Source organism: Mchenga conophoros, linkage group LG8 (genome assembly GCF_057382185.1).
Source record: "Mchenga conophoros isolate Kocher_MC1m ecotype Shallow Benthic linkage group LG8, M_conophoros_male_GT1.1, whole genome shotgun sequence".
In the NCBI taxonomy this organism is placed as follows: domain Eukaryota; kingdom Metazoa; phylum Chordata; class Actinopteri; order Cichliformes; family Cichlidae; genus Mchenga; species Mchenga conophoros.
Genome location: NC_140533.1, coordinates 9,799,429 through 9,814,325, shown reverse-complemented (window position 1 = coordinate 9,814,325; position 14,897 = coordinate 9,799,429). Strand labels below are relative to the sequence as shown.

Here is a 14,897-nt window from a genome sequence, read left to right as displayed (position 1 = left end):
TGTAAACGTGACACAATCAAACTCATTTAAAACTCGAAGTGGGTTGTCTGCCTTGAGGGATGCTAAAGTTTTAAATTAGCGTGTTGAAAGTTAAGGACTCGGCATCTCTGTTAAATAAACTGCATCCTTCATCCAGCAGATATGGGACCAGCCACACACTGCTTTCTCATTAGGGGCAAACGTCTGCTCTAGAAACATTTAGTGTAAACGTCTGCTTAGAGGATAAGCCTATTAACTACACTGGGCAGTAAAACTGTTGAAGTCATCTCATCTTCCTCAGTGCGAGATAAGTGAGAAGGATAAACCGTGTGCGTGCAAAAGATTTAGAAAAAAGCAGGATTGTTTTGTGCGTGAAGGAAACAGCGGGGGAAAAGAAAAGCTACGTGGCTTAGAAAGATTTAGAAAAGTATATTATGTGCAAGTGAATGGGAGTGGGGAAAGAGCAAAAAACAGTGTGTGCTTAAGAGATAAAGAAATTATGAATATTTTGTTTAAAAGAAAGCAAAGAATGTGAAGTCTGAGAATGGGTTTTATATAATGGAAACACTGTAAGACACTGTTAGAAAGCCAGTAAAAAAAGGAGGGGGGGGGCTCTTATCTTCTCTTAGAGTACAAGCAAAAAAAACTATCTGAAAAGGAAAGCTTAAACTCAAACTACATACAGTAATTACTTAAACTGAATAGATGCCCTGAAGTGATTTTTTTCGTATTACATTTCCACATCCCTCCGTTTATTATCCCATGGTCTAAAGCCATCTTAATGTGCAATAAACACAGCATAAATTGGCTCTTCTTCGGGTACAGTCTGGCTCTGTTTGGAAGTAGTGAATGAGAGGTTCAAAGACGCCTTCAGAGATCAGCAGCTCAGTCGCTAGGTAATGCTCCCGAGTGCAATTTACTGCACTGCCATCTTTAAAAACATAAATAAAAAGCCCTTAAAGCATACATTCTCTCTCCTGACACACTTCTAGAGGCACATATATGCATTAAACATATAGATAAATCCACGCAGAGGCACAGCATGGCTGTGGGGTGGAGGACTGGGTTGTTAAAACTTCCGTTTGGGCAGAATGACATAACTGACTAAACACCTCCAACAAATAAACCGGGCAAACATCACAGCCGCTTGCTCTGCCACTTTATTTTATTTTATTTATTTATTTTTTTAGAAAAGCCGTACCAGACTGCTTGGAGAAAGGCGGCTCTGCCAGCTAAGAAAAAGGCATCTGCTCTCGTTTCTTTTGCATGCGAGTGTGTGCGCGCACGTATGTGTCCGCCTGTCCAACCACCCCCTCTCCCTGTGACGAGGAACTGCTAGCTGGCCCGAGCCCACTCGACTGGCCACCTTCCCGTCTTCCTGCTGCGAGAGGCCTGCTTTCCGCTCTGCCAACTGTCGCATGAAGAGGGGGGGCAAGAAATAGTTGAGGGGAAAGATTTTCTGTGTGTCTGTCTCACTATTCTCTGAGGAATGAGCTTGAGGGTTAGACATTTAGAGCAAGGTCAATTGGTGTGGGACATTGCTATTTAGCAACAGCTTTCTGGTGACTTAATGCTTTGTGTCATTAGAAATGAAGAAATTAATATTAATCACAGTATTAATTAATAATATTCCAATATGCATTGCCATTAGGGAGTCATCATATTGATAACAAATTCATTTTACGGTGTAATAATGACGAGGATCATCTTAAGTGACAACAAAAACAAGGAGGCATCCAGATGGTAAGAGGAAAGGGCAACCAGTTTCAAAGTGCAGATCCTCCAGACTTTTTTGTTTGTTTGTTTTTGCCACAGTAGCTACTGAAGATAAAAGTCTGAAGCTTTTACTTTCGTTCTTATCAAGAAGATAATTCAGGACCTGTAATTTGGGACAGATACATTAAAAAATGCTTGAGTATTGGCTAGTTAAAAATGTCAAGTAAAAGCTCGAGCACTATTGCAAAATCCCACATTTGAGTACAAATTAGCAAAAAACTTTTTACACTCTTTTGAAATATAACTATATGAAATTTAGCACTCGTCACTAGTTGTCTTTTGATGTATGAAGTTTCTTTTTTATTAAGGTGTACTCAAATATAACTAGTCAATGCACAGAGATTTTTTAATGTATCCATCCCAAATTACAGGTCCTGATTCATTTTGATCATAAGAAAGAGCAGTGAAAATTTCAGGCTTTTACCTTTAATGGTTTTTGAGACACTGATGTTCAAATATTGCCTCAGATTTTAATGTGCTGACAGTAGGTCGATGGACCATATTTCTAAAAAGAATGTGTCCTGAAAAATATTTGATATATGAAGCTGAAATTTCACAGCACTCGTTTTATAAATTCAACTTTTGGACCATAAAATTGTCACAAATAAGAGAAGGTTGAGCATAAGGCCCATGTTGATTTCATATGGAAGGACCCAATTATAAGAATCAGTCTAAACTCACTGGACGGTCACACCAAAAACTACGACTTTTATCTATTAGCTCCAATTTATATGAAGCAAAACATTTAAGATTTGACTTGCTACATGTGCAATATTCCTTCATAGGAAATCCAACAGGTGATGGAAATACAAAGAATGCAAATTCTTGGTGTGCGTACAGGACCACAAGAGAGGACTATTACATATGCGCTTGGGTTGTGGGTAGGGCTGCTCAATTAATCGAATTTTAATCACGATTACGATCTGGGCTTTCAACGATCATTAAAAATGACTGAGCCGATTATTAGCCCCTCCCTCATTTATCCGCGACACCTTAAAGGCCGGTCCGTGAAAATATTGTCGGGCATAAACCATCCGTGGCGCAAAAAAGGGTGGAGACCGCTGATTAAGAGGACCCGAGGGAAGCTCGGAAAGCTAAGCAGAAGTTATTTGGAGAGGAGAGTGACTGCTGTTGGTTGAAAAGAGAGGTAAAAAAAAACTTCAGTGGTGTTGCACACTATTTTATATTATTTTTTAAAGTCATTGTTAACCCTTTAAAGCCGGTCAGAGCAGCACGCTCCGTTTTGTGTAACTATTTTTAAATCCCTGTAGAACCTGAACCGTGTAAGCTAGCGCAATAATTTGTTTTGCATATGAAACCGGAGGAGTTGTACTTACATCTGATGCCATCAGCTTGTCCTCGGTCACGGTTTCCTTCCACATAAAGCTTTGCAAAAATTGCATAAAAAGCGCTTGCAGGAACAAAAACGTAATATTCCAGAAACAGGCTTTGCCGATCCGATCAGCTGTTCGTAACACTTCCCACAGTGAAACAAACGTCAGCCCGAACTGTTGCATGTCCGCCATTCCCTGGCCGAAACCGGACGTGACGTCATTTTCGCGGAAATGTAGTTTTTTACTTGTAGGCCTTAAAAGCCTACACTGGTCATGTTTGACTTTTCTGAATAGTTGCTGGGATGCTTAGAGCTCGAATTGCACTGCTGGAAATAGTTTATTTTGATGCACCTGCTGTTTTCTTTGCAAATTTGCATCATAGGATTGTTTTTTTTTGTTTTTCCTGCAGTATATAAAAATTGGTGTATCTCCAAAATAAAACTATGAAGACACTCAAAATAAATTTCTTGTTGTTGTAAACTATTTTTTGCAACTTTTTTGTATTTAAAGTTTTGAGGGATAAACCTCTTAAATTTCTCCAAGTAGAAATATATGTAAAAAAAAAACAAAAACGATTTTCAATTTTTTTTTGTAATTTATTGCACTTTTTTGCAATTAATGTAGTTACTATGGACTTAATGCATACATATTATTAAAATATGGGCTATAACAGTTATTTAGCAACTTGAAATGCTCCCACAAATGGCACTACAACATGTAAAAAAATAATATAAGCTCTGGCGGACTTGGTTCTATAGTAGGTCTTAAAGGGTTAAATAAATATCGTCAAATAATCGAGATCTCAATTTCAGTGAAAATAATCGTGATTACCATTTTTGCCATAATCGAGCAGCCCTAGTTGTGGGTTGCAATGTCACAATGTGTGAGTATGGGTCTTACACTCTCGTGTTATATGTGGATGGATCTGTGAGTAAGTCGGTAAAGTGGGCAGCTGCTCGTTTTAGCCCACTCCCCTCTGCCTGAGTCTACGTCAGCCGGAATCTATGTATGGAGGCTTGCTCATCCTCCGCCACCCCCATGTACGACCAGGCTCACACACACGCAGGCATCCATACACGCTTTGTGTATATAAGACACTTCCTTTAGTATGGGTATCACTCTACTATGTAAGAAGGATCGTTCAGAAGATTTCTAAAATAAGATGACTTCCTCAAACAGCAGGACCATCTGGTGGTAAAGATAAAAAGTTAACCTGCACAGTGCCAGAGGCAGCAAAGTGATTCCTCTCAAATTAATCTCAGATTAAACAATGTCTCGATTAATTAAACGGGAGTAAAGCACTTCCATCGGGTCAACAAGAAAAGCAGTCGTTCTTATGAGTGTTAAGATGTTACCATTTCAGTGTCAAAACTGACTCAATTCACCATTAACGCAGTAATGATGAAGAATTGTGGGGCACATAGCAACAGTTGCCAGTAGCCGCTTTCACAGAATGATGCCGACAGCTCCAAGCCCTCATTCAGCGGCTAGCTGCTCCTTCAACGGTATTTATAGCCGCTATTGATCGAGACAGATTTGGCTGAGAAGGAAAAGCAGCACTTGAGATTTAGCAGCAGACTACAGAAACAGATTTATGTGTCTGAGTGCGATTGATTGTGTGAAAATGCAAACTGTAGGTCACAGTCCTCTCTTGTTCTCACTGCCTCTCTACCTCGTGTCATTTCCACCCCATTAAAGTGCTCCATATGAACATCATCACATATTAAACGGCTCAGTCAGCTGCTGCCCTGTCCGCTCCCAACAACAAACCCATCAGATTCAGTCTCCACACACTTAACTTGAGTCACCCAATCAATCCCAGCTAGTGGATTGATTTACTGTGGGAGGCTACAATCTTGCTTGCTGGGGCTTTCTGTTTCGACTGCTGCAGGATGACTAGTCATCTATTTAAAGGGCTCAGGGCTTGACTGAGGACTCTGGGCACATGCCAAGGTGATAGAGGCCACTTTCAGTGAACCGTAGATGGCCAATTATTGGGATAACACTGACTGTATCTGCAATTTAGGAAAAGGAAATCTCACACACAGAGTATGAATGGGGTAAAGTTTCCTACTCTGCTCTGACGTGTAGCCTCTAGTTCTTTTAATCATGAGTAGACTGAACTCGATGGGGAAACTTAACAGTGCACAAATATAGTTTCCTTTTCCTGTCTGCGTAAAGCTCTTGCCATTAGTGGTAATTACTGTTATTATGTGTAAAACAGTGACGCAGGTACAGCAGGTCTAAGGAAAGGCCTTGCACAATCCTCAGCAACAAGGCAGCTTTAATCAAAGACATGAAAGTCCTTGAGGCTATTACAGCTTTAACACAGTGTTTCTTCTGCTCTGCTGACTGAAAACTTTTTGGTTTAAATATGTGGATCCATACAGCTAATGAATGGAGCAGTCAATAACACGCCTGTATCTTTGACTCCAGTCCTACTGAAGTGTAAAACACAGGTGTAACTGCTTAGGACTATATTCAGTTGCAGTCAGTGTTTTTGCTGCACTGCCCCATCTGGAGACACTCTGTTTACATGACTTGGATGATCATGCAGTTCCACCTGCATTCTACTGACAGTGTCAGTGCAAACAAAAAGCCAAAATGCATTGTTTTTAACGCATTAAGCGGTTAATGCTCAATGTGCCAGAATATAAAATATTTAAATGTCATGCAGCTCCATTTCTGGAATTTTAAAAGTGTTTTCAAACACTGGTGTGACAAATCCTCCCACCACAACATCATCCATACACCATTTGTCCTTAAACTACAATCAGCAGCCATTTGGGTTTTTATGTTTGTTTGGGTGCACTTTGCTGGCGCTGGGCTGGGTGCCCTTTTGCTTTTAGAACAGACGTAATTCTTCATGACATAGATTTAGCAAGGTGCTGATAACATAATAGCATCACACAGTTGCTGCACATTTGTCAGCTGCACATCCATGATGTGAATCTCTCGTTTCAGTCCAGACGACTGGATTGAGATCTGGTGACTGTGGAGGCCATTTGAACATGACACAGGACCTGAGGGATACACATGGCCCTGAAGCCTCATCAGAAATGATCTCAGTGGAAGGGTGGCTGTCAAGAAGCCATTCTTAAGGAGGGGAAACCAGGAGAAAAAGGCTGAGGTATGAAAAATTACACAAGAACTGGACTCAATATTCTTTTATGGACTCAAAATGTATGAAGGAGAGGTACAACAGTGTCTACAGCCATCTGTAAAGCATAGTGGAGGCTCTGTCATGGTTTGGGGACGCGTTTCAGCCAGTGGTGTTGGGGATTTTGTTAAAAGTGACAGAATTATGAATGCAGAAAAATGCAGTCAGATTTTGAGCCACCATGCAATGCCATCTGCCATCTGTGACGCGTGCCATTAGAAATTGTTTTATTTTTCAGCGTGACACTGATTCCAAACACACTGCCAACGGAGTGAAAGCATACCTGGATAGAAAAACAAACACTGGAACATTATCAGTCAACATTACTGAAGCAGTGTGGGATCGTCCTGACAGAGAACAGAACAAAAGCCAACATCAAAGAGCTTTGAATGTCCTTCAAGAAACCTGGAGAACAATTCCACAAGACTACCTAAAGAAATGACAAGAAAGCTGCCTGACAGAGTTCAGACTGTGTTAAAGCACAAAAGGTGGTCCTAACAAGTATTGACTTTCAAACTCATTAGAATTGTGCAAACTGTTTTTCCCCTCTTCCATACATGTGCGCACACTTTTCAATCCATGACTGCACCTATTTCTCATTTTCCCCGCAAAATATATTGACTCAAGAATATATAAATTTAAAACTACTGTATGGGTAAATATGTGCCAGAAAATCATAAATGTTACAATTTCTTGCTAGAGGTGAAACCAGAAGATCATTTGACATCATATTCTGCCACTATTTTGTGTGCCCAAAGGGTTATAGTGTGGAAGCTTCGAATGGGACTTCATTTGTTATATCAGAGGTGCCATTAACAATTTTCTGACTGAAAGTCAACAAATTGAATAACCTGTGGTCCAAAGTGTCAATAAGAGTAAAAAATGAGTTTTCTGACCAGTAGACAAAAACAAATAAATCGTCTGTTTACGTCAGCGTGCAAATGCTTTGGCGCACACAATAATCTAAATTTACTGTCACCTGAAATCAAAAGCAGTATTTTTAAATCTGCACTCTTTGCTCTCATTCATTTGTTAAGAGTGCATTAACTTGTTAAACGTTAATAGAATAAGTCCCCTGCTACGTGCAGTTTCAATCATCCACTGTGCAGGCAGATGTTACGTATTAACGTATGGTCCGCAGTCATCACGTGTTACCTGGCCAGCGCCTGGACCTTCGCTGAGTGCCTCTCTTCCAGTTCTGCCAGCTTCTTCTTCAGCAGATCGGTTTCCTGCCTCAGGCCTGCTGAGTGCTCCATCTCCCCATCCAGCAGACTGCGAAGAGACCTAAAGAAAAAAACAATTTAAAAAGCAGCTGCCATGCATGTTTATGCATAAATAACACAGGCTTCTATCACTATCACATTCAGGTAGCATCCCATACACAGGCTTAATCCTCTAAATGTTAAAATACTGGGGATGTTATTTTCATAAACAGATTAGATAAACTGACGATACTTGCTTTAATTGCAGCACTAACTGACAGACTGATTTACATTTAGCTCTGATATAAAATATTTAATCAGCACTTAATCTGTGCCTGTGTCGTTAATTTAATACCCTAAATTTAAATCATTTAGTATGAAATTCTAACCTCTGCTTGGCAGGAGATTCACTTTAATTATATAGAGAGATCCTCGCCTCTCATCTTCTTAAGGAAACCCTTCATAATATTCAGGCTAGTAAATCCTTCTTTGTCATCGGGTTGTGTATCACCTGCTTTCATATGCGCTGTTGTGCAGCTTTTTTTTCAAAAAGAAAACTTCTTAAAATCGACTTTAATCATCAGACCTTTTTAGACACTTGTGGTATTTGTATTTTAATGGTCTTTTCTTAACTGCTGACTCGGGTTTTTCTGCTCTTTTAGTTATTTTAGATTTGTTGTGGCGTACCTCAGGGGTCCATGTTGGGTCCTACTCAGTTTTCATTATATATGCTGCCTTTGGGATCGATCTTCAGGAAGTACAAAATTCACTTCCATTGTTACGCTGACACCATCCAGATTTATTTTCCTGTCTACGAGATGTTAGAGACGGGTTAACACAGCTTTTATCACCTGCGTCAGATTCCCAAAGCAAAATCCCATCTTCCTCCAAAAGGCCTTAAAAATCCATATTTATGCTTTCATCAGCTCTAGATTGGACTACTGCAATAGCTTGTATCTGTTTGTTGCTCGCAGGCAGTCAAAATGCTGCTCGTTTAACAGATTTTGCATCACTCCAGTTTCATCAGGTCTATAAAGGCTCCCTGTCAATTTTTTATATTAGAAAATGTGAGATCCTTTTACTTACTTTTTATTTTTAAATGGCAACCAACTATTTAACCAGGCAGTGCAACTTAAACAACTCCAAATTCTCATAGTACAGCCATGGTTCCCATTAAAGCAGTTTAGTCTATTTTATTGTATTTTTGGTTTTTATGTTTTATTTCACTGTATCGTTTTTAATTTATTGATCAGTTGTTTCATCTTGTTTTGTACTTGTAAAGTACTTCAGTCAACCTTTTTGCTTTCAAATCTATAAGAGAAATAAATATGTATTGTATTTTTGAGCTTATCAATAGGACTATTGACCTTTGACTTTCAGCATGCTTAACTTCTTTTTTAGCATCTATTAAATCGCTGCAAGTCACAGTCTCTGGAGGCTAATAAGAGAAGTTCTTCCAGCCTAAGTATGTGTGTGTGATGGAGCATTTGAAAGTTTGCAAGCAGCAGGTAAGAGGAGTGAATCCCAACGTACGTGTTTTGTTCTTCCAGTTCGTCCTTCCTGTTCATCATGGCTACAATGGCCTGACGCAGCTCCACTGCAGAAGAGACACTGCGGTGAGATTTCTGCATAGAAACTGCTTCCAATGCATCACAGACACACAAAGACTACACACAGTAATATGCATAAACTCATATCATACAGCTTTCAAATGTAGAAATAACAGCATCCCACACGCCGCACTTGCTGTATTAATGTGAGATTTTTGTTCTGTCACAAAGATGAACTGCTTTGATAAAATCAGGTTTAACTTGTTTTTTTTTATTCAGCTGACAGGAGTTATACAGAATGAGATCCATCGGACTCACAGAGAGCAGCACTTTTATTGCCACAATAAAACATACTTTTGTGGTAGCTACTAAAAACTTTGACGAAAGAAACAAAGCCAAGAAAATCTAAGAGTGAAACCAGGTTTAGATCTGGGTTCATGTAAACTCTGCTCTGCCGTGCTAGTAAACAAAAACACAATTACCTCACAAATATCTAATAATTACAATCATCTGAACATAATTTGCTTTTATTTTACTGAGCAGGCATTCCCTCTTTTGTACTCGATTCTCACAAGGGAATAAGGGATTACAGTACCAAGGTTATACTAGGTTTTCTACCTTCTGAACTTCTCTCCGACTGTGTTGATCAGTAATACAGACCTTTATTAGCCAACAGTAGCCTGACTGCTGTTACCGAGAAATCCTCAGACCTGAAAATGCAGCAGGCCTCGGGTTCCCTGGTGTAGGAAAGTGCTCGGCCATCGATGCCACTGACTGGACCTAACATACCCCACAATGCATCCAACTAGGAACCTCTGGGATATTATGTGTCATGCATCCAAAGCCACAACATAGCACCACAGTCTGTCCAAGAGCTCACTGATGCTCGGATCCATGTCTGGGAGGGCATCCCCCGGGACAACATCCACAGGAGTGTGCCCAGATGTTATGATGAGTGCGTACAGGCATACGGTCTACTTAGCCACAGGATCACCTGATGACTTCATCCAGCCCTCACACTGTTGGTGGTTTCGCTTTGACTGACTGTTAAAATCAGTAAAGATTTTAAGCTTCAATATTTAGTTCATCAAGATGTGTGATTTAAGTGTTCCATTATTTATGTATTTGTTTTCGAGCAGTGTATTAACACAAATCCATGGGATCAAATTTAGATTGTTTATATCTTCATAGTGGCAGGAAGGCAATAATAACAGAATGGTGGCTGTCAAGTGCCAGGAGCAAAACTGTGCGACTAAAACTCGGGAACAACTCAAGAAAAGATTGAAACGAATCACTGAAAATCAGAGTTTGAGTGCACAGCAAAATATCTGAAACTGGGCAGGACCACTCGAAATTTTGGATACTGTCGCTCTAAAGTTTGGCTAAAACAAAAAAAGAGAGCAAGCTGAAGCAGTGAAAAATTCTTGACCTTATGAATTATATATGTCTATGGAGTTACATCAAAAAAGACAAATCAAATAGCTCTGAGGAAAACAGTTTTTTTTCTTCCAATTTCTGACATTTCATAGACCGGAAAATCAATTCACAGAAAAAATAACCGACAGATTAATCCCTAATAAATATAACGGTGACATTTGTGTCATATGTGTGGCAGCAACTTCAGTTTAAAGGTCTCCGGGTCTTTTTCTTCCAGCTTAAAGCGTCAGTCAGTGGAACTGTATCAGTCGCAGCCAAAGTCTGCCAGCAGTCTGCTGCCGGGTGATGTTAATCTCCATCCTGATGTTGAGGACAGATTTGGGCCAAGCTGCACAGTTGCACGGTGACTCATCTCCATAGTTACGCTCGGAGGTGAGCGTTGAGGTTTCAAAGTGCCTAACTAGGCTGTTACCAGGACTTCCATAAATATTAACCGTGAGACACAGAGCTAATCCATCCTGCATTTTGCATGTCCTGAATGACACACATGCAAAGACCTTAGCTTTGTTTTCATGGCTAATGTAGGGTGTCGATATAGCCACAGACATGAGCAGGTCTCTCATCTAACCCCGGGATAAGTGCCTGTTTGGAGGAGGACGAGGAAAAAGGAAAGGCGAAGAAGAAAAGCGATGACAAGCACAACAGTGAGGAGAAAGGGGAAAAACTCGATTATCTCCACAGCTCCATTCTCCACATCAGCAGGCCAGAAATAAACGTGACCTTTAGTCCAACCACGCGTTCACAGCGGCTGCCACGGACGAGCCATTAGGGACTTCAGTAGAGCCAGACGCCCCTCTGTCCGCACAAGAGGACGTGAACAAATTACAGCACAAGTCTGTGTGCAGCAAGACAGACGCACGCACCTCTGTGCTCAGGCTCTGCGTGGAAGAGCCATCTTTCCAGGAAAACAAGACAGCGTGCACTTCCGCCAGCACGTGCACGCCCCGGCTCAATCGTTCCAATAACAGATGCATTAGGCGAGAGCTACGCCTTGTAATAAGGGAGTCTTGTGAATTACAAACTCCATACTCTCCAATCAGTGGACCGCTTGGCCTCATGAGCTGTCAGACCCAGAAGGAAATCACTGAGGCCGAGCTCACACTGCACCCCTCATCCTTCTTTTTTCTCCTAACACAGTTTTTCCTTCAGGTTCTCCAGCACGCCTTTAAATAAATCCAGCACCTTCTGAATTTATCAAAGATTTACTCACTAAACAGGCAAACAACATCATGGGCTGTTTTTACTGCCCTTCAGTGTGCTCTAATAACATAGTACAAATGTATAACACAATCTAAACCTAATCAGTTTGAGTAATTTAGTATTTTGCATGCATCACTCTGGTGTTTTCACAGGCTCACCGTTACTCTTGTTGACAAGTCCACTCAATTCCACGTATGAAATGGTGGCACGTCTCTATGGAAAGTTTAACCTGCAGTTTAGATCAATACAAAGTGGATTTTACCTAAAGGCAAAACCCAGAGTGAAACGCTATAAAATCAAGGTTTAATCAGACATGTTCTGCGTATTTTTCCTTCTCCTTTCAGACGATTCTGCACAAATCTCAGGGGGAACTGTTGTTTTGGCTTAGGTGCAAAAGCAACAGAGCCAGGGAGAGCAAAGTGAATAGGAGTTTTTCAGCTGAGAAGAAGCTCTGATCTTTTACTGAAAATATAAAAACTGAATCAAGTCAAAAACGGTATCTCTGCCTCTGGTTTCCTCCTTGTGTGATGTGACTCAGTCTGGAGAGAAGCTCTTTTGCTCTTTAAGGTCTGATACCTAAATGTGACGTTAGAGTTTCAGGCAGGATTTGTCTTTGAAGGAAGAAGAAGCTATTGAAATCTGCTATTCTACATCTTTTAAAGGCCTTGTGTAACCATGAAAACCATCCTCTCTGCTCTTTGCCTCTATGAGAGAAATTTCAGATCACCAGCTCTCTCTCCTTCTCTCTCTTTGACCCTCTGGCCTCCTCTTACTGAGGACTAATAGACTAGACGACCACTCAGTCCCGGTGCTTAAGAGCAGTTCCCCCTCACCTTCCCTCCTCTGGCTTTCTCCGTCTTTCTCTCTCTCACACACACACACTAAATCCCAAAATCTCAAACAGCATCCGTCTGGGCGTCTAAGGGTCTAAGCTCTGATTAGCTCCGGGGCACTGAGCAGAACACCAAGCAGACTCCAGGCAAGAGGGAAAAAAGTCTGTGTGTTCAGTGAGCTGGTCGCACACACCAAAATGTCCATCATGTGATTTCATTTTAGTTTTCTGTGTTTTTGTTTTTTGTTTTCTTACAGATCAGAAATTTGATGTGAACTACAGGCATTCTCACAATCTGATTTTTGCCATGCTCCCAAGCAAACAGCGAGTCCATAGAGTACATACAGTAACATGTCAGAACACTGGAACAACAGCGCCACCTGGTGGATGATTTGACATAATCAAAACACAATGAACAGTCTCTGGACGAAGGGCTTAACTCACTGCAATTAGATCAGTTTATCCGCCAAGAAAAATGACAACAAGGTTTGAAAACACTAATCAGGAAGTTCAATTTCATTTGCTCCGGGTTCCACAGCTGTGGAGAAATTTCCCAAGAAAGACATGTCAGGACTTTCAAAGGATTCATTACGGTCACAAACTTCTGGGCCTACAGCTTGAAATCTGATCATCTTCTGGGTAAAGCCTCTTGAGGAACAGATAATTTGACAAGTGAGTTTCCTGCAGTCAAATCTAATGTAAGGCGTTTGTATGTTTCATTCAATTTAGGAGAGGTTTGTGGCGTTTTGGGCCACTCGTTATTCAGCTGCGCAAACTCAAATTTCTCACACACACATTTTGCTGATAAAAGCAAGTTTAAATGTATGTTTTGAGGTTAGACAAAGTGTGTGTGTGTGTGTGTAATGCACATATCACCTTTTGGGCTGAAGAGAGTCTCATGCATGTTGTTTTTCTTGCATGCATCAGTGCACAATTTTACAAATTCTACAATCATGCATGCAAGAAAATAAAAATATTAATTGAAAACATTTTTCTTTATCTGAAGTTTTGCTAGCTAAATGAGTATTTTGTTGTGTATCCAGCAGGTGCTTCGTAGCAATTTGTAATTAACTCTTCTGTTCCTCTTAAGGCGTTTTTTACTCGTACTCCCAAGAAACTAATTGAGGGTCACGAATAAATGCGCGAGTAACAACATGTTTTTGTTTGGCAACCAACCCACAGCTCCGCACCAAAAGAGATCAAATCCATCTTGTTTGTGGGCATGTTTGAACCTTTCTTGTCAGAGTGACTGAATAAAATATGCTGCTCAGCTGTCGTGAATACCATGCGTCAAACGCCGCAATGATTCATATCACTGAACAGTTTTGGGAACATTAAGAAGAGAGGGGAGGCGAGAAATAGTAAGAGACAGACAGACGGATAAAGAAAGCACACTCACCCACTGTCATGGACTCGGGCAAAGCAGATGTTGACAGCGCGCTGGAGAGCGGAGCAGGCTGCGTTGTTGGACTGGACTCCATACTGAAAGAATTCGAAAGAGGAATCACATCTTGGAATTGCTTCTTATTTTATTTTGCACATTAAGCTGCAGCACAACGTCACATTGAGGAGGCCTGGAAGTGAAGAATGTTTCACAGCACTTCTGCCTGAAACGACAGCTTACTTGAACGTGAGCTGAGATCTGCTGCTGCTCTCGCAGTTTCCCACTGATCCTGCCGACTCACACTGAACAGGAAATGCGGCCGTGTCTTCCACGGAGCTCACTGAAACAAAGTGAAAGTAAAGCTGGAAGCCAAAAGAGAAAGTCCCTGCGTTTCATTCGATGAAATAAATCCTTCACGGAAAGCCGCTCTGATCAGCAGTAAAAACACAGCATGCCTACTGCAAGAGAAATAAGGACCATTTCCCTTTATGGCCTTTCAGGTCCCCCATCAAAGACTGCCAGAGGCACTGATGTGTGAATGTTATGTTTGCCTAGATTGCATGAAATTGTGTACTCCTGATTGATCCTCGTGATATCATTTTGGGACAAGAAATTTCATGAGTTCCCACAGAACTACAATCAATCTTTGGCTATTTGTGTGAATTGTGCATTTCCACTGTGACGTGAGCCACTAACCGCTGCTGCAGTACCTGACTGAGGATCGGCAGGGTTCACAGGAATGAGGATGTCTGCGCTGCTGTGTCCAGCCATGACTTGTAGAGGGCTCCACGTGGACACGCTGGACAGGCTGCCCACCACCACCCTAAAACAGCACAATTTCACTCTTGGTCAGTTTGCTGCTTGAGGAATCAGTGAATAAATTGACCTACAGGTCAGTTTATTGTGGTGTGTTCAAAGTCTGACACACCTGTAACAGACACACCTGTTAACACAGCATAATAATGATAATCAGCCAATCACACAGCATAAACCAAGTGCATGTAAGCATACAGACATGGCAAAAATGAGAGGTTGAAATTAAA

The 14,897-nt window shown here is 41.0% G+C and overlaps 1 protein-coding gene across 2 annotated transcripts in view; it reads right to left on the bottom strand.

Moving 5' to 3' along the window:
- Positions 1-14,897, bottom strand: part of snx29 (sorting nexin 29) — a 145,144-nt gene that overhangs the window by 118,210 nt on the left and 12,037 nt on the right. For both annotated transcript variants that reach the window (XM_085283943.1, XM_085283944.1), the window contains exons 9-13: positions 14,565-14,677; positions 14,095-14,194; positions 13,870-13,952; positions 8,985-9,048; positions 7,405-7,533 (exon numbers count right to left, since the gene is read on the bottom strand). In XM_085283943.1, the coding sequence (XP_085140069.1) occupies positions 7,405-7,533; positions 8,985-9,048; positions 13,870-13,952; positions 14,095-14,194; positions 14,565-14,677 (489 nt within the window). The remainder of the gene's footprint in view (positions 1-7,404; positions 7,534-8,984; positions 9,049-13,869; positions 13,953-14,094; positions 14,195-14,564; positions 14,678-14,897) is intronic.